Genomic DNA, 24,641 nt, shown 5'->3' on the forward strand with positions numbered 1-24,641 from the left:
AAGTTGCAATCTCTTTAAAGCAGTAGATTAAATGTTTTAATGATATATTGAGCTATGTACATTTTCTACTTTTTATTTTATTGAAATTCAGTTAGCCAATGTATAGTACATCGTGAGTTCCAGATTTTTTACTTTTAAAATAAGTGTATTTTTAACATAAATAAATGTAATATTAAGAAATAACACTGTCCTGATATTTTTTCTGATGCTTGTTTGCACACTGCCTAATTAACAATGTTTAGTAAAATTATAATTATGCATTAGTACAACTTAAGGATGTTTCTATTAAGTATTTTAGATTACATATGAATTTGGTAGGCTCTAAACTAATGCCAGATGTTCCAAATGTTCAAGCAAATGTTATTTCTTTGTGAGTCAGTGTAATCTATTTTAAACAGGGAATTTTTATAGCACATAAGAAAATGTAATTAGAGTATAGTCTTAGTAGGTTAGCTTCAGGGGAATTATGTAACAGAAAGAAAATATATAAAGCTGGAATTTCATCTACTTTAGTATTTAAAAAAAATCTTTCAGTTTCATTGTTACAGAAACAAAGCCTAAGAGAGAAACAAAAGTAATTACTTTTTTCCAACAGAACCCTTAGTTCAAATTTAGCGGTAAGAAATACATGGAACAGAAAACAAAAGTGAAAGAATAGCCACCTCTGAAGTCAATGATTCTAATAAAAAAATGTGCTCATAATCCAAATTGCAAATGATTTTTAAATAGGAATGTGGAGGAGCTGTTCATGCTTAATGGAGAAACTAAATCAATGGTAATATGTAAATGAAATGAATTTATGGAGCAATTCTTACCTGATCACAGCTTCAGTCCTATGACCTAGGAATATTCTATGAAATGAAAATGCTCTCAAGCTTTTAAAACTAAAAACTACTGTATTTACATGTTGGGAGGTTATAGGTAGTACCCCCCAGGATAGAACCATCTTTATTGTGGAGCAGGATTAATCAGATAAGTTTATTACAATGACATTAATTATTCAAGGTCTCTAACAGACTTGACTTGCTCTGATTCCATAGGCTCTACATTAATTTGCTAGGGCTGCCAAAATAAATACCGCAGACTAGGTGTCTTACACAATAGAAATTTTATTTCCTCACAATCTGGAGGCTAGAAGTCCATGATTAAGGTGTCCAAGATTAGTTTCATTCTTGAGGCTACTCTTCTTGGCTTGTAGATGGCCATTTTCTCCTTTTGTCATAATATGGTCTTCCCTCTGTGTCTTCATCTCCTCTTCTTTTAAGGACACCAGTCATCCTTGGATTGGGGTCCACCCATACCCACAATTTAACTTGATTATATCTTTAGAGGCTCTTTACATTAATATGAATTTTAGGGAACTATAATTCAGTCCGTAACAGATCCTAACATACTTTGGGCTATACTATAAATTCTTATAAAGAACAAATGAAAGAACAGAATATGCTTAATTAAGGCAATACTGGTATTCTTACCTATAGGACATTGATGATTTCTCATAACAGTGATCAATGGCTATTCTGACTTAACAGTCACTGTACATTTGATCAATGTGAATCTGCCCTTGGGAGATGGGTCCCCTCTGAGCTCTTAAGCGGTTTGAATTTCGAGCTGCAGGGCCTGACTTGGTCAAAATCATCATTTATGTCATGTTTCATTTTCTAATTGAAGAATCCACTACCAATGTTCATTTGCCAGCCTCGTTTCCCTAGCACCTACCATAAACAAATGACAAACACTTACCTGCTGCCACTTAATTGGGTGGCACTCTCTCTAGCCGGTCAGGAGGAGATAGAAGTTGAGGCAGGCAAATATAGCTGTTACTGAGCTGGTGATAGCTTTAGAACCAATGAAGTTTAATTAACTGCTTAGTCTTTCATGATATTTTTGTGAAGGCCTTAAGAATTGCCGCAGTAAGGAATAGCTTATCTGGGGAAAAAGAAGGGAGAATTTATCCACAAGCTCCCTCTTGGGCCATATCTCTTTGGTCAAAGATCAGGTTGCTGGATTTAGCAAAAACAAACAAAGTCCCATGCAATATTTGTAATAGAATTACTTAAAAAATTCATTGTTTGTCTGCATTTCAAATTAACCAAGTGTCCTGTAGTTTACTTGGCAACCCTACTCTCAGAACATTAACAACTATGCATTTCCTGGCAGCTATGGGGGAAACCAGGGCTTGCCCAGATCCCAGGCATCAAACTTAGTTTCTCCTTAAGATGGTGTGGCGACGGTGGTGATGGTGGCCAGGAGGTAAGGCAAGAGGTAGAGACAATGATGGAGGGGGTGTGTGTGGGCAGGAGGATGCAGGCACAACTGATGAATGTAGGGTGATAAGAACAGAATTTTCTCTAAAGACGAGTCAACATTCATTATCTCAGTATCTGTAGAACTATCCTGCATTAGACACTGGGAATACATTAGCTATCAGGGAGCTTCAAAACATAGCTTGACTATTTTGTTGAGCCCTGGTTTAAAGATGCTTAATGAATGCTAGCAAAATGAAATAAACTTTTTTAAAGGTATTATTTTTAAGTAATCTCGGCAACCAATGTGGGGTCAAGCTCACAATCCCAAGATCAAGAGTTGCATGTTCCACGGACTGACCAGCCAGGGGCCCCTGAAATAATTTTTAAAATACCACCTCATTAGGTGGATATTTTCCTAAATGACTACCTTTGTAAAAACAAACAAACAGGGGCGCCTGGGTGGCTCAGAGGGTTAAGCCTCTGCCTTCGGCTCAGGTCACGATCTCAGGCTCTTGGGATCGAGCCCCACATTGGGCTCTCTGCTCAGCAGGGAGCCTGCTTCCTCCTCCTCTCTCTCTGCCTGCCTCTCTGCCTACTTGTGATCTCTGTCTATCAAATAATAAATAAAATCTAAAAAAAAAAAAAAACCAAAAAACAAAACAAATCAAAACAAAAAACCCTCCAAAACCCCCAACCTGTTATATGTATTGCTTTCTAAATCCTTCTATAGAGAAATAGATGGTCTCCATCAAATACTGGAATTATTACTCAGTAAGAAAGAAAAATCCATTTGTAAATAACATTTCAAAAAAAAAAGTTAAAACACACTAAATAATACTTTTTATTTAGATGTTCATAAGGCATATCTATGAGAATGATATAAAAACATGGCATGTAATTTGATAGCAATATTTTGGAGATTACAGAGTTTTAGCAAATACCTATTACACAGTTATAAAGAAGACGATATTTTGCAAGCAGATACAAAATATCTAATGAAAGATCAAGGCAAGAAAATGAGTATAATCAATCAACAATGGAAAGTCAATTCTAACATGAATTGCACATTATCCTTTAAAAACTTTTAAAGGTAAGATTTACTGCAATCTAGTTCATTCAGAGTGTTCAACAGTATCACGACAAAGAACCGAAGGCCAGAATGGATTAGTTTTGACTTCATACAAAGAAACCCAAATATACAGTGGGTCAAATATAGGAAAGGGAGTTGAATAGTGAAGAAGTCAAGATCTTTCCAGTTTCTAACTGGCATTCCTTAGGGTGTGGCCTCGGTCCTTTAGGGCATTTGCCATAGCCACAGTTCCGGCAGCAAAATGGAGGAATATGACGAAAAGCACTTGCTGCTTTTCTTTGAAGAGACTTCTAGGAAGCCACCCCTACGTCCCCCTCCAACTCACTGGCCAACACTCAGTCCCATTGGGATACCTAACTACCAGGGCAGCAGAGTAATGTCATGGGCAGCAGCTTTTAAAGAAGTAGGGTGGACACTTGGAGACAACGTCCAGTCCCCGTGCAGGCTAGATATCTGCAAAGCCACGAAAGACCTTCAAGGAAAACCTTCAGAGGATACTTCCTTGAAGATGGCAACTTGAAAATCAAACGAAAGCACCTGTTTTGGTGATTTAATTTAGTCTATCCAGCTACCGGGAGAATGTATAGTCTGCCCTAATTTTGGATGACTGCATAAAAGCCAATGATTTGGAAAGTTTAAAAAAAAATCTCAGTATGTATGCGTGTTAGGCTGAACTAAATACCGTTATGGTATTCTATGGACAGAATCTCTGAATATTAGCACTTTATAATTTTCTTGCATTAAAAAAATTGAAGAACCCATTCATTCCTGTAAAAGCCCCTGTGCAAAGATAAGAACAACTGTGTTTCCACTAAAATCAGTACAGGTTCATTTAGAGCAATTACATATACTGAGTATTTACCAGAATTTGTTTTGCTGACTTAATGAACAATTGAGGGTAGAGCATCTCATTTTCATGACAACACATCACAAGTAGAAATCTTAACACTGAACTGAGGCATGTTATCCTATGTATAGCAATGCTTTTAAGTCAGAATTCACAAAATAATTTCAACACCAAATTTTAGGCTGTTTGAATACTTACATCAAAACAGAGATTCTATAGACTGACACAGGTTCAATGTTCATAGTATTACTAAAGAAATAGTTATGAGTTACATTTTGGGAATTTTATTTAAAATATATAAGAAAACACATTTCACAAATAAACCTCTATTGGGGGGCAAAACTCTTTGTTCAGAATTTATTATGACATAGTTTAATGGTAAAAGGCAGTTAAAAAGAATTAAAATTTTATCATCTTATTTAAGAGATAAACAATACAAAAATCGGATATGATATATTCTTGAAGCCCTTTTACACAAATAAATTTCATAATTTGTAAGTATGAATATACCTTAAATTATTATTAACAAATTAATTTTGGAAGTAAAATTCCTTAGGTCAAGATTAGGCTAATTTATAAGAAATTAATCAGGTAGTTTGATACTGGAGCTCACTAGTGAATCCTGTATGTAGCACAAAATAATTATCTCCAATAAATGCCTATAAATATAGTTTCTTCATACTTTAAAATATTTTAAAATTTAAATAAAAATCTCTACATGTAGACAATCTGGGCTAAATTTCCATATATGCTTTGAAAAATATATGTCAGCATGAATATAATCTTATTTAAACATGATTTTAAATATTCTTAATAAAGGAGACATATGATATCTGCACACAAAAGCTAAATAGTATGATTCAGCCCGTGATGATTTTCCTCTCAGGAAAAAATTACTTAGTTTTTTTGCATAGGATTAAGACTGGGTATATTTTCTACATTCTTATAGTTTTCTCAGGGGCACTTCTCAAAGTACACATTAGGAATCAAACCCTACTACTTTCAAGTCCCCACCACTTTCTCGCAGCTAGCAAGAGCAGAATTCAGTCCTACTTCTGAGGCCAGAATAATGACAAGAAAAAAGTGATTATGAGAAATAATGACTAAGAAAAATAATCTGGTAGAAAATGGTAAAATAAGGCAATTAAAAGTCAAATAAGTGAAAGTCAATATTTCTGTACTTTTAGATAGGCTTTTAAACATTTAGAATGATAATATATTATATTTATTCTAGAACTTCAAAATTATTTCATCTTTGTAGTACTAAAAAGGAGATATTATCATTTGAAACAAAAGTTACATCCTATATACATTTTCATAAATTTTGTTTTTTCACATTTTCAAAGGCCCCATTTATCTGTAGGAGTGATAATGTTATTTGTATTATTGGCTACTTAATATATGCATGCAGCAATATAATTCAATAGTCATCTAACTTTTATGAATATTTCATTGCATTTTCACATTAAATGGTGAAAGCCTGGTCTTGAGAGAGTGAAACTTGAGGAACAAATACTGAAAATATGCTGTTAATTTCACTAGTGTGCTACAACAGTTTATGGGTCTTTTCCTTTAAAAGTTCTCACCCAACTGAATTCCTACTATGGACTAGCAAGTAAGCGATTATCAAGAGGGAAAGAACAGAATTAAAATAAAGAAAATGGAAAGCTCAGTTAAGAAGTACAAGATACTTAAACTCACCAAGAAGAGACCACCAGAGAATCATGAGAGATTTACCAAATTGTCAAGGTGTAGCAGTAGGGAAAGAGCCAGTGGTGGGAAAGGTAGTGTCTACTAAATAAAACTCCTTCTAGGGGCGCCTGGGTGGCTCAGCTGGTTAAGCGTCTGACCCTTGATCTTGGTTCAGGTCATGATCAGGTTCGTGAGATCAAGCCCAGCACTGGGACTCTGGGCATGTAGGCTGCTTAAGATTCTCTCTCTCCCTTTCCCTGTGGTCTACCCACCCCACAAAACTCCTTCTGTTTTGGCAGCTGCATTCAGTAGTACCTCAGTGGGTAGGTTTAGAAATGTTATAATTTCAGGATATATACTTACATAATGCATATACTTGTATCGTATCTGCACCTTTCTAGTTTAATAAGGAAAGAACAAATAGGGGGAAAATGTCGGGCATTCTAATCAAGGTTTGAACAAAATGCAATTTTAATGTGGAATGTCAGCAGTGAAAAATTTTATGAATAAATTGTATAATTGTATGTCTCTAGAGTAGATTTATAATTAACCACTTTTCTTAATATCCTTCATGCTTGCAAACTGCTCCCTAATGAATGGTTGGACAGGCAGGAGGACTTCTCAGGAAGAGTAAAAGAGATGACCAACTCTACAAGGATTTTTAAAGATTCTGGAGGACCTCAGACATTCATTAAAACTGCTATGGTCCTATCTCTGCCGGAGTCCCTCACTGCGTAGGGAATAATATGGACTGCCATGGGGCTCCAGAATCACGTCCCAGGCAAGATCCTCTTGCAAGGTAAAGAACTGTAGATTATCCCAAAGCTATCATAAATTTGTGACTGTATTATTTTCATAAATTTTTGGTACCCACAACACACTGTAAAGAATGTTAATGCCTTTACTGACAAAAGAGGAAGCATCCAGACTGGCATCATGATGGTAACACACGGGGACAGAGCAGAGACAATCAGCCTGGAAATGGGAGCCTCTGAAATAGGACTGCCTAGACTTGAATGCTGGCTCTGCCTCTTAACTAACTGCATGACGTTGGGCAAATTACTTTTCTATCCTTCAGTTTTCTCATATGAAAAATGAGGATAATTACCTCTGTTACAGGGTTGTTGTAAAAATTAACATGGGATAATACAAATAAAATGCTTAGAACAGTGCCTGGCATGTTAACATCCCTCAGTGAACGTCAGTAAAGTCTTACAGCAGATAGAGTGGGGACTGGCCAGCGTGCAACAACGTAGATCAGCTGACCAACAAGTATTGGTGGGTAGACTTCGTTCCTTCCCTCTAACTGAAAACAACTGTAAGATTTCTAGGCTTGGTACCATATTAGAAAAATCGCGTTTGGAAGCCAAATACCATGGTCTTCTCCCTAACCAACCTAATAACATGCAAATGAAACCTCTCTGTAACAAGATAAGGAATAAAATCTTTCATGAGGAACTATTACCAGTATGCATTTCACGTCTCCATTGCATTTCAAATATAATTTCAGATTCTATTTTTTTAAATTTGTGTTTGTTCACAGGTTACACTGGTTCATACAATTAATTACATTCTTCAAAACTGATCTTATGAGAAAAATATAGGAATGTTACCATTTACCCTTACCAAGATGCTAATGTAATGTGACCCTTCTTAATGTGTGATTATGCATTTCTATTTCTTGAGCAATTAAATTAACAATTAAAACCTTAGGTAAGCTTCAGAAAAAAAAATACCCATTAAGTTATATTAAAACTTAAGATTTCTGCTGGTTTGCAAGTTTTTTCTTTTAACATTATGTTGTATCTATATTATTAATCAGAAATATCTTTGCCTGATTATGGAATACAGTTTGTTGAAATAGGAGTGTTATGGATGTGCAGAACAAAACAGACAAGCTGACAACAAAAATTCATATTGCCAAAATATAACATCTGTGAAAATTAATTTCAAGAGACTCCTACCAAAAAAAAAAAAAAAAAAAAAAAAGAGACTCCTACCACTAATTTGGTTGAGATCTTACTGGACAGATTTCAGCCCACATCAATTTGACAGTGCACTTGCAAATGAACATAAAGGAATTCATAAAAACAATGGCACGAGTGGAACTCTATAATGTATCAGTGAGCACCATTTATCATCACATTACCGTAACCCTCTCTGGTGAGAGATGAGGAACTGCTCCTCCAATACCTTCTTCTAGAAATTGGCTCTTTTCCCAGCCTTTTTTAATTCTCTTAAGCTTTCGGCTTATACATGGAAGGAGTAAAATGATCTTACCCAGAATTACAATTGAGGGCAAAACAAGAGCAAGAACAAAGTTGGGTGGGGTGTAAAACCGGTAGTATTCTTCTTCAAAAGCTCGTTTCCATCCATAAATTAAAACATGGAAAGTACTAATGAGCAGAGCGACATATCCAAGGGTAGACTTGAGTAGAGAAAGAAGAAAAAGAAATAGAGAATAAGGAACAAATTATTCAAACTCATAAATTAACCTACCCAGCGCCACCATATTTATAGTGTGCTAAAACTATATCTTAAATTAGTGAACTACTCTTTGTTCTCTACAGAATTAAATATATTTCCACACATTTCACATATATTTATTCATGTGTTTGCACATCTTGGTTTATACAAATAAAGCCATATTGCATATAGTCTAATACCCTATTTTATTATATCAAGAATCTTTTCCTCATCATTAAATACAAAAACATGACTCAAATGCTATATAATAACTTACTGAAAGGATGTGTTATAGTTCACTTAGTCAATCCTTTTTGTTGATCATTTACTCTGTTTCCAACTTTCCTCTACCATAAGCCCTTTTCTATATTTTGGTTTATTTCTTTAAAACTTCTTTCTTCTTTTTTTTTTTTTTTTAAGATTTTATTTATTTATTTGACAGATAGAGATCACAAGTAGGCAGAGAGGCAGGCAGAGAGAGAGAGAGAGAGAGGAAGAAGCAGGCTCCCTGCTGAGCAGAGAGCCCAACATGGAGCTCATTCCCAGGACCCCGGGATCACGACCTGAGCTGAAGGCAGAGGCCTTAACCAACTGAACCACCTAGGCGCCCCTAGAACTTATTTCTAAAAGGGGGATTACTGGGCTTTCCTTATGGGTACTGATGAAAACTGCAAAACTTCTTTACAAAGGTTATCCACATTTCCACCAGTTGTGGATATTTAAAAATATGTGTATGTGTGTGTATATTATATATACATACAAATATACATACATAATAAAAATTAAGTGCTAGAGAGCATTCTCCTCCCCCACATCCTTCCCCACATATATATATTAGCTGAGGGTAAACATGAAAAATCTTATACTGTTAGTATGTAATAGGAATAGCATTTCAAACATGTGGCTTTATTGACCACATTAAATGAAATTATTAAGAGTACTTTTGTTAAGCGGGTCATAGGTGAAAATCTAAAAGGTCAGCATTAAGGGCTCCCTAAATTATTACGCTTGATTGCTTACTTTGAGAAATGGTCTCTGTAATGTCACATGGGTCTAATGATGTAATGTCTAACTTCACTGGGAAAGGATCGACCCTCCAGCAGACAGTTGTTCTGTTTTGCAGCCACTCATCTCAGTTTAATGATCACTTGCCCCCATCTAACACCTTTTCTCAGAGGGCCTTCTGTCTCTTTTCAAGTGTTAAACTGACAGTAGGAAAAGTGTTTTAAGGAAAAATGAATTTAGGCAGGGAGATGCCCTTAACTTGAACGAGCTCTTTAGATGACTTGAAAGAAAAAAAAAAAAAGCTCAAGTAAATAGGCACACACAAAGCAAAACAGAATTGAGTGTACTGTGAAATGCCAGTTCACCCACATATTTTGCTACAGATCATTTGGATACAACCAATACTGACTTTTTGATAATATAGGTGGGGTCTGGGGTTGAGTTACACATTTTACAAATATGTATATTTATTAAATAAATCTTACTGAAGGAGGTGAATGTTTATTAAAGAAAAAACAAAAAAAAACAGTGCTGTTTTGAAACACCTTTGTATATATACAACTAATACTCAAAATACATATATGAACAAGAATCATAAGGCTGGTTGCTTGTCATAATCCATTAGCCCAGTCACCTAATTTGCCACTGTTTGTGTCTGTGTGTTTACACACACATTTCTTTTACAATATTCAGACTGACCTCTCCCCACTTGAATTCAAATTAATGAGATTTTTCTAGACGGATCAAAGTGACTCAAAATATAAAGTAACTCTTTACTCATTGGTCGAGTAACAAATTGACTTTTGGCACTGAACTTGATCTAAGCTTACCCATCCCCACCTTCATTTTTTTCGAAAAAAAAAATTTTTATTTAAAAAAAAAATGAACTTTAGTCATAACATAGTAGGCAGTGCTATCAAAGTCTTCTAATAGAACCCTGTACTGGCTTTTGCTTACTAAACCAGAACGGTCCTAGGCTGGCTTCTAGCAATTTTTACTCCCTGAGCTAGATGCATAAATGCAGCCCCAAAGGCACTCTTTTATAAGAAGCATATTTAAAATTAAACTGTACCTAACACTTAAATTCTATGCCGCCCAACCTCTCACCAAAAAACCCCACGTACCTGAATAAAACTGAATTCCCTCCAGTTTAAAGCATTGCTCACTGACGGGATAGAGGTGACTGCCAGGAGGGACAGTAAGCCAAGGCTCATTATGCCAAAGGAGATATACATTTCAATTCTCCAGACTTCTTCCTCGTTCCAAGAGTTTTCAATATTTGCATGAACCTAAGAAGAGCAAATGTGAATTTCCTTTATTTGGCAGAATAGTCACAGATTCAGTACAGTTTCACTCTTGGCATAAGAATACCTCATATATGGACATATTTAAGCTGTATTTTTTCAATTTAACAGCCTGGAATGGAGAACCTATTACCGGATGGTATTGTGCCGGGTGTGGGGAAAAGAGAAGGGAGAGTTAAATAGAAGGAGGTCTAAGAGTCCCTCTTTCCTTACATACTTGCGAGGGGGTGGGAAAATCTGCCACCTACGCTGTCCTACATCACAGTTACAGGGAGTCTGGAGTCCCAAGGCCAGGAATGCCAAGTGGTTGGTTCCAAGGTGACAAAAAGAAATAAGTACTGGCAGTTAGACTTAGTTTTGAGGTATTTTTCTAAGTTGGTTTAAACTCAGTTGAATATTTTGGGTACATCCTGGCTTTAGATCAACTTAGAATCCGGAAGAGAATTTCTAAATTACGTCTTTATCTTCCTCTCTCACTTGAACAATATTTGTATTTACTTTACCTCTTTTTTTCCTTCTTTCTTTTCCTCAGGAAGCTGAGATTTCCCTATGGATAAAGTCATACTGAATGCAAATATTTTTTCTCTTGAATTGGCTCATTGATAAATTTTTCCAACTGTCCAATTGCCTCATTCCTCCATAGTACTTTTCCAAATGTCTTTTCCTTACACAGATAATACATATATAATCAAGTCAGACTTGATAACTCCGAATGTGTGGCATTCTGTATAGAGACTGCTTTCAGAATTGTCTATTTACATGTGATGGTATAATTAGAGTATAAATCAAAGGTTGGACTCCCTGGGCTAAAGCTTTATTTATTTTTTAAAAATACTTTATTTATTTATCCTTGAGAGACAGAGAGAGAGAGGGAGACAGAGGCAGAGGGAGAAGCAGGCTCCCCATGGAGCAGGGAACCTGATGTGGGACTTGATCCCAGAACCCTGGGATCATGACCTGAGCTGAAGGCAGATGCTTAACTGACTTAGACACCCAAGTGTTCCTAAAGCTTTAAATATCTATTCATGCATAACAGATTCTAACTTTACACAGTTTCACTCTCTCCAGTTGTAATTAACCAAACAAATGAAATTAAAAAAAAAAAAAAAAAAAAGCTAGTTCTGAGCATTAGGCCTCCAGAACAAGCATACCAACATCCTGAAAAAAGCCATCGAGCTCCTCTGTGAAAAAAGGCTCTTATTATCTTGTTTTATGTCTATACCACAATACAGAACAGCAACATACCTCAGTAGACCCAGAGCTTCCAACTTGCACCTATCTGGCCTCCCAATTCATTCATCCCACAAATACACTTTGTGTGTGCCTTACTGTGTGCCAGGCATAGTTCTAGGCATTAGGTATCTATCAGTGAACAAAGCAGACAAAGGCTCCTCCTCTCATGAACTTACATTCTGCTGAGAGGACACAGACAGTAAAGACAATAAACAAGGGGAACATGTGTATTAGGAGGTGGTAAATGCTACTGAAAAAAGTGAGAGTAGAGCAGAGTAGGAGGGTCTGGGGGGGCGGGGGAGGGTGGGGTTGAGGCAGAGGCAGGTGGCAGAATTTAAAATGGTGTCCTGGCTCCGCCTCTGTGAAGAGGTGAGATCTACACGGACAACTTCAGGACCAGTGAGGGAGCTGATGAGGCAGATATCAAAGCCTAAGGATTCAGAGAAGGTTCAGAGAAGAGGTGTTTTTAAAGACACAATAGCTTAAAGGATATCAATTTACTAATTTTTTTTTCCACATTATTTTAGGTTGAAACTGTTGAAACAGCCATAAGTACCTATATACTTGGATCAGGGTGTCTTGGTTCCTTATGAAAAGTAAAGCTCCCATTTGTTTGGGTGCAGTGTCCTCGGCTGTCCCTGGTAAATGCTATGTCAAGTAGCATCAGTGAAACCCCTTATATTACATTTGCTGAATGTGCATTACTGAGGAAAATTACCCTCCACTCCACCACCAAACACCTTGCATGAAGCTTTCTGGGAGATTTTCTTACAGATCTAAGTGTTATAAAGGTTCACATGAGGACCTGAAGCTTCACTGGAGTATTTTCCTTCCTCTTTTTGATAACAAAAGCCTTGTAAATGTACATCTCCTCATCTTGGCTTCCTATCCTGTTTTGTATTTTCAGTGGTTCTAATTTTGTCGCATATGTTTACTGAGAGCTGCCTTATCATTTCACAGAACATGGCCAAATTAAACATTGAAATACCTTTTTAATGCTAAAAGCAATCATTGCAGTCATAACATTAAAAAGAGAGAGAGAGACTGAAAAAACTTACTAACCCTTTATTTCTGTTCTTCTTCTTTAAAGGAAGATGTATAGTAGCAGCTTTTATCCTAAATGATTTTGAATCGGCCACACAATTCTTAGACAAAAACACTGTATAAAGAACAATTCTTCCCTCTCCCTAAATATGCCAAAATTTCGATTACAAGTTCTGTAAAATTTGACAGTATTTTAAATCTCGCATTTTACAGATTATACTGGTAAGGAGGTTTACTAGTATCCGATGAATAACAAGCACGTTCCATACCTGCTGATAAGCCATGTTGAGAAACAAGTATCTCTCTGACCTTCTCATTGGTAAGCAGAGGCTGTAGGCAACGTGGACTGAAGCGAAGAAAAAGCTTAGTAACCCAAGCTGTTTTCTGCACTGTAGCCAGGTCTCCAACCAAGGTGGAAATTTCCTATACTTGGTGCCGTAATAAAGCTGATAAGCAGCTGCCAGGAGACCTGCCAGGTATACCAGGGACAGCAAAGTGATGGCAACTATGGGCAAGGTCTTATTCACAATCTCGATAGGAATCTTATAAAAATCACTCTGCTGGTTTCTAGCGTATGGATGAATCACATCTCTGACAAAGGAATAAAGAAAGAAAAACGTGGCTAGGCTTATGGCAACCACCACTGGCCCTCTCCAGAGAGTAAAGAGTCGCAGGGGTAAATTTTCAATCTCCCTAGCTGATGATAATGATCCCAAGTCCACAGGAATGAAATTCAGCTGACGGGCAAGTTCAATAACCTGTTGTCGAGCTTGAATGTTGTTGCTGCATATATAGACCTGTGGCAAAAACGAAAGACTCATCGTTACTGTTGTTTATAAAAATGGTGACGTTTACAAACTTCACTTCCCCTATGGAGCATGTGATGACCTTGAGTGATACAAAAAGTTAAGGAGATAAAGCATTTATTAACATGTTAATCTTTTTATTAATAGGTTAAAGCAGTGTCATAGAAATGACGAAGACCTTGCTACCTATGATGACCTGAAAATAAAATGCAGAAAAATCCTGCTGGAACCTGGGATCAGGACGTCCTCAGGGGAAGGAAGGAGGAGTAAAGAAAGGTTTCTAGAATGTGTGGTTCAGCAGCAGTGGCAAGGTAAGGTCCAGATGGAGTTTGGGCTGCTGGCCATCCACTGCCCGCCCCAGCTCTCACTCCCACAGGGATCGGAGTGCACTTGGCTCCCTGGGGTTCTGAGGACAATATCTAGTTCGAGGATCGCAGTGATTGTCTCATAGAGGCATTACAAGCACTGTCCTTTATAGACATTCAGCAAGAGAGTAGATGGGCATAGACTCTGGATGGTTAAATCTACAAATAAAAATCTCTAACTTATGTCACGATAATAATACCTATGTCACGATGTTGTACTATTTATAAGATTTATCTTTGGCTTAAAAACCGATCCACCAAGGGTCTCTGAGAAACCATGAGTAATCTCAAGTTATTATTATATCACTTCATGAATCAGAATATGAAATTTTTTCATCTGTAAATAAGGATACTATACCTGTGTGGAGGAAAAATGGTATTATAAAGCTTGGTTAATTTAAATGTTAAAGCAACTGCCATTATCTAAGACGAAGGTATTACTTCTGTATAATGAAGTGATGGGTGAGGGTGACTTTCAAACTACCCAGACCTCTTTAATATATTATTGTAGCTGGGAATTCAACAAATAACCTGTTGAACAGAAATTCACTGCTGAAGTGAGCCACTATTACTCTCACTCAGGCCTAGAAAAATATTGCCGTCAAGTCTCTGGGTAATGTTTGGGGAAAACAAATTCCTAAATATACCCCTGAAGATGTTTATATAAGGACTCTGGAATAGACCACACTGAAATATTTGCATGCTAAAACCTGCATTATGCTGACAATATAGAGCTATTTGGGTTATTAATCTTACCTAACGTTAGCCAGATGAATAACAAAGTCTATATTGTGACACAAATGTTCGTGAACTTCTAAAATGGAGTGGGAAGAATACCTATGTTCTAAAGAAATAAAGAAAAGCATTCTAAACTAATTTATTACAGCTGTGACAATGCTGAGCTTTTCTTAAATTTCTTATTAAAAAACACTGTAATAAAATTTAACTATAAATATAGCCTATAAACTATAAGATTTATTTAAATTTAAATACATTTAATTTATAAACCTAAAAGTGTAAATCAAACAGTCACAAAGGCAGAAGGACTATGGAATACAAATGAAACTATTTCTGTAGCTCACTTTGAATTCACTTCCCTATTTTTTGTAGTTGTTAAAGAATTAAAATTACCACAATTATGGGCAAAGGATTACATTTAGGTTTCTCCCTAGTTTGTTTGGTGTGTATCCATTCCTAAACTTTGATGGATATCCAAAAGGAAAAAGGATTTAGAAATAGCCTCTGGAAAAGCTGGGAAGTATATAATCATTTACCGGTCTTCCAAATTAAAGACTCGAAAGTGAATGGTTATCATGACCTGATACTGGAGTTCATTTTCTAAGGCATTGAATCTAAGGCATGAACTGTCTTTATGAACAAAAATAATGAAAGTATTTTATCATCATGCTTACCTATAATGCATAACTACACCTTTAAAAGATTTCTAACGTGCACTATTTTGTGTGTTTACTTTTCAAAGCTCTCGTTCCATAAAGGCATTGATGGAGCTCCCCATCTGCTTTATCTTCAAGTTGAACTACATAGAACCCATACACTAAAAAAGAAACTAAGAAATCCAATCTGCCTCCCCACACAGATTAAAATCTACACTTTAAATAAAACGAACCGCACTATTTTAAATTCCACGAGTAATCTTCATAAAATAAAAAGGCACTTCTACAGCCTTCTTCTTGGGGATCATACTAAGTAGTGTTTCAGACACAGATGGAACACTGTTACCAAATAGCTGCCAGGAGGGAGGAGGAGGGAGGAGGTGAGTTGGGGAGATAGAGAGAGGTAGAAAAAAGATGTGCTTGTTATTATTTCTATTTTTGAGGAAGTCAGGGGAGATTCAACACAGTGCCTCCCATTATTCGTCAGCCAACTTTGCCCTTTCCTGAATTAGCTGGTTATGACAGGAAAGTCCAAGTAATTTTCTCAGCCTTCCACATTATTTTATCGGGGTAGAAAGGTACCTTTACAAGGTCAGGACATGAATTTTCAGGTGCTCAAACATGGTTTTCAAAATGATCATCATTGGAGAGTGTGAGAATTTCACTTTTAAATGTATGACATTTGTGTTACTACTTAAATACAAAATACCAGATAAATACCAATAAAACTGGGGATTAAGAAGTACAAACTTCCAGTTATGAAAAAGTCAGTCATGGAAATGAAAAGTACGGCATAGAGAATGTAGGCAATAATATTGTGATCTTGAGTGGTGACAGATGGTGACGGCCCTTCTCGTGGTGAGTCCCGAGTGGTGTACAGAATTGTCGAACCATGATCTTACATAGGTATGTTTGATCTTTGTTTGATCTTACATAGGTATGTTTCAGGTGAAACTAATAGAACACTGTATGTCAACTCTACTTCAGTTATTTAAAAAAAAGAAATTAAAATTAAAAAAATTAAAAATAAAATACATACCTGCCGGCTGGCATCCTTGGGTCCTAACTGAAGTGCCCAAGCCGAGACAACATTAAAGCCTTTGACAATCAGGGAATCCGGGAATAATGAAGCCAAATATTCAGCATTGGATTCTGGATATTGGTTTATCCTCATGTTATTGCTCACATCAATCAGGATTTTGCCCACAAGCAGATGTCTGAGGTCCCAAAGGGAGGTGTAATGTTCTCTATGTATAGCCACAAATATTATATTTGTTTTTGTGAGAGCATCTTCGTGATGAGTGACATCTACCACATGAGGGAAAAATTCGGAAGCAAACTTGGGATTTCTGCTTCCTATAACTACATGATAGCCACACCTAATCAGTCGAATCGTCAGCGATTTGGCAAAATCCCCACTTCCAATTACACCCACAGTGACCTTCCTTGCATCTTTGATACCATTTATGCCATTTGGCAAAAAAGTTTCACTAAGGTTCTTAGGGCTTCCCATCATAGAGATCGATTCCATGATACAAGCACTTCCAAGATCTCCAGAGATATCCTAGGAGAGAGAAAATAAAATCCTCATCAATTACCAATGACCAATCATTCATCCTCTTCTAGACATCATAATAATACCCCTCATTTCTGGAGGTAAAATATTTTGGCAAGCTCTAAAAACTAGAGCCCAGTGAGACACAATTTGTAAGCTGAAAGAGACTGTCAGAGTAGAAAAATGAACTGTCACAAAGTTGATATGCTAAAGTGGGGCTTCTAAAATTTTAATATACACATGAATCACCCGAGAATCTTGTTAAAATGCAGATCCTGATTCAGTAGTTCTGGAGTGAGGTCCATGATTCTCCCTTTCTAACAAGGTGATGCCAGTGCTGCTGGTCTCCTGACCTCTCTTTGAGCAGCAGAGCACAGAAGGCAAGAAACTAAAGTTTTCACCTAGAATTTTAAAAAAATTTTCTAAAAACAAAGTTCTACCAAGTCAAGTGGGTCAGAGGTGGCCAGTCAGAAATGCCACTAGAGGTGGAGGGGACAGTGCTAGCGTGTGAGGGTATGTATGACAACAGAAGACACAGAGGCCACCAAAAAACTCCATTTAAAACTGGCTTGATTCATTCAGGGTGGATTCTATAAATTGTCCTAAATACCTCAATAGCTAAGGAGTGACTTTATTATTAAATGAGAATAAGATAAATTGGTTAATAAAAAATGAGTAATATTTTACTCATTTTTTTAAGTAATATTTTAAGAAAAACAGGCTTCAAAATATAGCAAGGATTAATTAAATACCACTGACTTCTATCATTCACTCTATATTCTGTAATTTATTGGGAAAGACAGTTTTCCAGTGAAAAGGGGGTTAGCAATGTTTTTATGGTCTTACATTACACAATACTTATAAAGGCTTTTCCTCCCCCCTTTTATTTATGGGCTTCATAGAATACGATGCACTTCTGTTCCCTGAAAAAAACTGTCAAATTCTCTTTTACGTAAGTGGCTAACATCTGAAATGTTGATGTTTGTAATAACTTGCTCAAGAAGACCACATCAGATGGCCATGAATCAGTGTCGTTGTTGGATCTGAACAAAAAATACTCTTCCGTTCCATCCCCGTTGCACAATTTCTTTTATGCTTACAGCAGATGTGGCTCACCACAGAGGACTTAATGGATTTCACAGGAACAGGTAGAATGCTTCAAAAAATACGTTTGGGGATTTTTCCCAAGAGAAATTTAAAATTTCGACTAGAGACAGAAAAACTCAACTTTTACCCTACAAATGGATCACAATGGCTCCAAAAAAACCTGTTAAACCCATCTTCAGGAAAATAATAATAATATTACCTAATACTCATATAGCACATTCTGTGTGCCAGCTGTTTGTGCTTTTTTGATAACCAACTAAATCCCACAACCACTCTATGAGATAGATGCTAATATTGTCATGCCCATTTAGAAGATGAGAAAACTGAGACACGCAAGAAATGACTAATTAATTTGTTCAAGGGGATGAGTGCGAAAGTCAGGGAGCCGGGATTAGAACCCAGGCAGTCCAGCTAAGGCACGTGTCACTTTGGTGCAGGTAAAGAATTTAAGAAAGGGGTTTTTCTTTGGGGAGATGTGGGAGGGGTGGGCTGGAACAGTGATGGTTGTGCTCGGGTAAATATATTCTCCGTCTCTGGCCATGGTTCACTCCTCAGCATTACCTAGTGATCTTAGGGAAGGAGGAACTCAGATCCTAGGAAAGGAGAAAACACACTATTTTTTAATCTATTACATGTTTCATTTCACACTTTTCAAGACAGAAGGGGTGGTAATTATCTGCTTCCCATGCACTCAGAAAGCCAGGCAGAGGTCAGAGGCACCAGAGTAATAGAAACCATCAACATCCTCCTAGAGGTATCATGGGCTCTCTTGGGAATCAAGAGGAGTTAAAGGAACCAGAAGTCATTAAATCAATGCTCATTTTATTCAACGATCCAAGGTGAACTGGCCAACTTACCCCTCATTGTAGATGTTGCCTAAGGGGTGAGAGAGTTACCAGACTCACACACAGGAACCCAAGTGTCCCACCTATACCCCAGCTGGAACTCTGAGTAGAGATTGTGGCATCTCCCCAAAAGAAGAATTGCCCCATTGGCTTTCAAACACACAGCAAGAAGAGCACGAGGTTTGCTCACTCTGCCTGGTGCTCTGGGTGTCACAGCAGGTCCTACCCCTTGAGCAAGTGGAGAGGCAGAATTGTAGTCTCAGAGCTGCTTCCTCCCAAAGGGGAGAACGGCTTTCTAGAGCAGTGGTTCTCAACTCCAACTGCAAACTGATGTGACTGAGGAGCTTTAAAACACAGTGATACCTAGTCACCTCCACCTGGATTTTTGTTTAAGTGGTCTGGAGTCCAGCTTGGGCATCAGGATTTTTTTTTTTTTTTTTTTTTTTTTTAAGATAATCGGGTGTTTTAACGTTTGAAAACAACTCTACTAAAAGATTCAGGATTCAAGCCAATACTTAGTTTGGTATTTGGAAATAACAAATGCAGCTCTTTGGTCCTCAGTTATGCTCATTTTTGCACTGTCGCTTGTAATAATGAAAAATAACACTAGTCAGAGAGTAACAGTTGCCACGAATGCAGGAAGCTGAGGATAAGGCCTGCCACCCCTCCTCTTCTCCTCCTCTGGCAGAAGCAGCATCAGAAGGACCACTCACTGTTTTGCAATTTCCCTTTCTCCACTTTCGGGAAAGGTCAGTACCATTCCTTAAAATGTGTCATCCCACTGCACAGGATACTTTGTTCCTGTCGTTTCATAACATGCAAAATGGTCATAACATCCCAGAATGGTCCAGAGAGGATATCTTATCTTTCTGTCTGACAAGGGGCTCCAGCTGTCCAGGCATCAGAGGCCCTGCTGATTGGAGGGGATGGGTTTCCAAGTGGACTGACTTGCTTTAGAATGCTGCCTACCAAACTCCCATGTGAATATGATCGCCTGAGATCTTGTTAAAATGCACATTCTGATTCTCTATGTTTGGTATAAGGCTTCAGATGCTGTGTTCCTCCCAAAGCTCGCAGATGCCCCTGGTCCTACTGGTTCATGGGCCACACTCTGACTAGCAACGCCCTAGAGTCTCTCTACCTTTTCATTGGATGCTATTCCCAGGTAATACAGACTAAAGAATTGAGAGGACTATGGGATTTATGGAAAGTTCTGTTTTTGAAGTATTGAGGAAAAAGGACAGGCTTTGGCTTCGGGAATCTCCTTGTTTTCTGTTTCCTTTGTTACATGGAAAACAAAGAGGTTTTACTTGACTCCAGCAGTCCAATACTAAAACACCTTTGTTTCCAAGTTTTAAAGCTATATAATAATAGTAATGTCACGACTTTATATTTAACACTGTGACACTTCAACTTTATGAGCTTGATTTAAAAGTGTGATTTCAGTGGCACATGGGTTCCTTGAAATTTCAAGATCCCAGTTTTCTTGAATGGCCATTTGACCTGTTTGCATTTAATCAAGTATACCATCAGGGTCAAAGGATTATACTCAGCTACATGGCCTCCTAAGATTTTGTTTAGAGGGTTTCGTTGACATTCCTCTGGCTGAATGGCAGCTGTTATGCTATATAACTAGAGCCTAATTTGTTTCATATACAAACATCCAGGGCATTAGTTTTTAGATAATAATAACTCTGAAAGGGACTGTCCTCAGAGATCTAGATGACATCTACAACCTGATCATTTAGAGAGATCAAGAAACTGTAATCCCCCAGGGCCACGAGATGGGGTAAGTATATTTTTGACTTTGCAAGGCCACATCTGAACCTTTCTTCTCCTCTTCTACAGACACTCAGCTCCTTTGAGGTTTGGGGAAGCCTCATAAGACCTCCCTCTAAGCACTGCTATCATCTACTGACTTCTAGCTTACTCTTGATCACTAGTGACTTTGACATACATAGTTTTACACACATAGTGTTCCTCTCTGTGCCAGCCAAGAGTTATCCTTCTCCAGGATGTCTTCATTCAAATGGATAAGGCATTCAACCTCATGGCCTCTTGTTTCCAACAGTATTCATCAAAAACAATTCATCTCTGCTCACCCCACTCATTCACTTTCTGACATCTCCAAATACTATCTCGGAGCTTTCCAATAATCTTAGTCAAAAAGTTAGTGATGATTCAAGTTAGCAGAACAGACCTGATGCTTTGACCCACTATTTTCTCACTCTCCATCAACCTCCTCTGATTTCTCTTTACCCACCCTAGACTCCATAGCATATGGTTACGGTCACTTGCTTAAAAAGATCAACTCTAGTTCAGGACTAAATGCTGTGTTCCCCCACAACCTGCCACCTCAAATTCTACTAAAATCCTAACTTCCAATGGGAAAGTATTAGAAGGTGTAGACTTTGGAAGGCGATCAGATCATGAGATTAGGACCCTCTCAAATGGAATTAGTGTGCTTATAAAATAGACCTTAGAGAGCTCTTTCTATCTTTCTGCCACGTGAGGAGAGCAAGATGACAGTCTATGAACCAGGAAGTGGGTCCCCAGCAGACACTGAATCTGCCCTGTTAATAAGAATAAATATTCCTTGTTGTTGAATGTATCAAAAGATGTGAGGTCCAAAAGAGATGTACTAGGTCTATAGGTAAGATCCCTCTCTTTGCTGATCAAGACACGGCAGTAAGTGTGTAAGTAATAGGTCAATGTCATGGTTACCGGTGGAACACAGAATGAACGCCTCTCCTGATGTTCTAAGTCCTTTTTTGAAACTGCAGTCCTAGTCTTTCCAACTTCTGAGGTACCTTCCTTCTCACCTTCCTTACTCATTTATGATCCTTTCTTTAAAAATGTATTTTGCTTCATCTGTGCTACGTTTTCAGTATTAAAATATGATTATGCTCGTTCACTACAAGTACATTTCCCATCTCACCAGTAAAACAAAAAGTGACTCAAATACAGCTTTTCATTTCTTTTTTGCACAGTTAGCTCAATTTATCATTGTTTATATTGTTTCAACCTTCTCCCACCCCCCAAGAAGACTGACTAGCTAAGTGAAAGAAATGGCAAATCATTTCTAAAGAGACTGCAAGATGTCTGGGATGGATATTGTTCTTCTGTAAATAGCCTTTAAGCTTGGAAACAACAGACAGGAGAGATGCAAAGTAAAAACAAAAACAAACAAACAAACAAAAAACCAGACTCACTAAAAGAAAAAAAAAAAATAAACAGAGGAGATCAACACAACCAAGAAATAATAAGGGTTAAAAGGCTGTATGGGGGTGGGGCCGGGTAAGGCGGCTGGGAGGAGGTGGTTTGGAGAGAATTTTAAGGGTTCCCAGTAGTGGGGCTCTTACTAGCACTCAGTCTTTATCTTGAGAGTGGGGGAAAGGGCCGGAGTTCAAATCCTACTTCTCCCAGTTTCATCCATTACAGTGATGAGTGATAATTAACTATGGCTCAGAATAAGTTATTCCATCTAAGAAATGAACTGCCTGAGGAGTAAAAACTGACACCAATCCTTCTCTGAGGAAGGGGTGGGTAAGATAATAAACGGAAATCTCTGGACAAAATTTTCTTTATCGCTCTGCTCTATTTTAAGAGCAAGATTTTTAGGGCATAATTTTCAACAAGTTTTGGCTGAGGCTGAACACAGGGCTTAAAGATAATTTAGGACACTTCAAAGAAGAGGTCAATTACCTCCGAACACATAATGGCCTAAACACACCTGGGTCGCATAATTGGCTAGTAAACAAAATGACTATTGGAAATACTTTTTCGCAAAGCCGCGCTGCATGATATTCTGGGAGATGAGCTGCGTGAACCCAAAGTGGTAGCTGGACTATCAGGAAGGCGAAGGTAACCTGCCCGTCCTTTTCCTGTGGGCACATCCGACCTGGGACGTTGTCTCTCCTGGCCTCCTTTTTCCTGGGCCCAATCTCAGGACTTTCTGGGGAGCTTGTGGAAGACCAAGAGGAGTAGAAGGAACAATCGATGAAACAGACACCCTTCCCCACCCTTCCCACTCCCCACCTCCAGTGCCCGGAGATCAGTACCGAACCCGCAGAGGGCGCGGAATCCGGGAAGGACCGATGCAGCGTGTGGCGACCACTGCATCTTGACCCTCAACTCCGCCGCCGCCACCTGGTCTCGCGCTCCTACCCGACCCGCTCACCTCTGCGCCCCCCACGCCGGGCTGGGGTGAGCCTGGCGGCTCTCCGGGCGCGGCGCCGACTCCCCCAAGGGCCCGCCCGGGCACCAGGGCCTAGGGACCGCGCCTCCGACCGGCGGCTGCAGGGTGGCTGCCGCGGCGGTCGCGCTCCGGTTGCTTCCCCGCCTCCCTAGCTGGATCCCGTATTGCTGGAGAGGAGGAGCAGGAGGAGGACGAGGGAGGCGCGCTGGAGGCCCTCCTCGCCGTGACGCGCCGCTAGGGGCTGTGCGCGGGGAGGGTGCCGAGCTCGCAGGCAGACGGCGAACGCCGACTGGAGGGCCGGGCTGGCGGAGGTGGGGAGCGGTGCGGCGCCGGGAATTCGGAGACGTCCGGGAGGACGTGGAGAGAGCCGGGGAGGACTGCGATCGCCGACCCTGGCAATCGGTGCAGCCGGCAGCTTGGCTGCTTCGCTCCAGCTTTGAGTTTCCCCTAGACTGGGAGCTGCGGAGTATCCGCCTCTTGCTTGTGCCCCCCCCCCCCCCATCAGCCGGCCCTCAGCCTCCGCAAGGCTCCCCCATGATTCCTTTTGAAGCAGCTCTGGAAAAATCAAGCCCACTTCTCTACTCCACTGCTTTTGTACTGCGTAGTTGCCTTTCCACTCTACACTTTGCTTTTTATTACGCCGTACACTAACCCCACCTTCCCTCTTCGATACTCTCAGGTCCTGACAAGTCTCCAAGAAACTGCGCTTTTTTCCCTCTACGTGTTCTTTCCCTCACCTCTACCCACCCCAAACCATCTTTTGTCTGCATTGTGTCCTTGTAATAAAATGTTCAGAAATGCCCTTTCATGAACCATATTGTAAAACTCCCTCAGACAGAAGGATCCTCACAGCCTGCGGACTGCAGATGAGTCTGTTGACTTTGACCTTCACTGTAGCGGGTGCCAAGCTAGCTCTGGAGTTGGGGAATGGAGGGTCATACCGGTAGTCAGGAGAACTGTGTTCCTGGGGAAAGCCACTTCACTCTCAGGGCCGAAATGGCCTTGAATGCCCAGGGGATCTCTGAGCTGTAAGGGCTCTCTGGTTTTGGGATTCTGCAAATTTTCTCCCTGCAGATTACCAAAGTAGTCATGATTTTATCTTTTGCAAGAGATCTTTAGCCCTAAAATGAAAACCAATTTAGGAAAATTCTCAAATTTGGGGAACATTTTTTTATGTTAGTAAATTCTCGTTTCAGCAAATTAAGTTTAAAAAATTCTCTCTCCCCGGTGGTTTATTAACCAGGAAAAAAAGCCGAGAAGGGGGTCTTGGATCGATCACTGGACAACTGCACTTTCCCCTCTGTAATCCACTCAGGTTAACCTTTGCAAATGCTGCTTTAGAAATACATTGTTTGACTTGACATTTACCCCCTCCCCCACCGCCAAATATTATTAAGGTTTAAAGTTTAGGCATAAGCTAAGCTTTTAGTGATGTTGGGAT

The 24,641-nt window shown here is 38.9% G+C and overlaps 1 protein-coding gene and 1 long non-coding RNA gene across 3 annotated transcripts in view; one reads left to right on the plus strand and one right to left on the minus strand.

Annotated features, from left to right (window-relative positions):
• Positions 1 to 1,104: 1,104 nt before the first annotated feature.
• On the minus strand, positions 1,105 to 23,365 carry STEAP2 (STEAP2 metalloreductase). Of its 2 annotated transcripts, XM_082692321.1 has the most exons (6): positions 23,183 to 23,365; positions 16,535 to 17,059; positions 13,200 to 13,727; positions 10,474 to 10,638; positions 8,159 to 8,306; positions 1,105 to 1,929 (listed from the first exon to the last, which is right to left on the minus strand). In XM_082692321.1, exons 2-6 carry the CDS (start codon positions 17,024 to 17,026, stop codon positions 1,877 to 1,879), a joined length of 1,386 nt encoding a protein of 461 aa, XP_082548447.1. In that variant the 5' UTR covers positions 17,027 to 17,059; positions 23,183 to 23,365; the 3' UTR covers positions 1,105 to 1,876. The 2 variants fall into 2 exon arrangements, with proteins under 2 accessions (XP_082548447.1, XP_082548446.1); XM_082692320.1 differs by lacking the exon at positions 1,105 to 1,929 and having other exon boundaries at positions 7,872 to 8,306.
• Positions 13,888 to 24,641, plus strand: part of LOC309844928 — a 63,034-nt gene continuing 52,280 nt past the window's right edge. The window contains exon 1 of the long non-coding RNA XR_014300965.1: positions 13,888 to 14,047. This is a non-coding gene — a long non-coding RNA (uncharacterized lncRNA). The remainder of the gene's footprint in view (positions 14,048 to 24,641) is intronic.

This window comes from Mustela nivalis, assembly GCF_964662115.1.
Source record: "Mustela nivalis genome assembly, chromosome: 12".
Classification (NCBI taxonomy): domain Eukaryota; kingdom Metazoa; phylum Chordata; class Mammalia; order Carnivora; family Mustelidae; genus Mustela; species Mustela nivalis.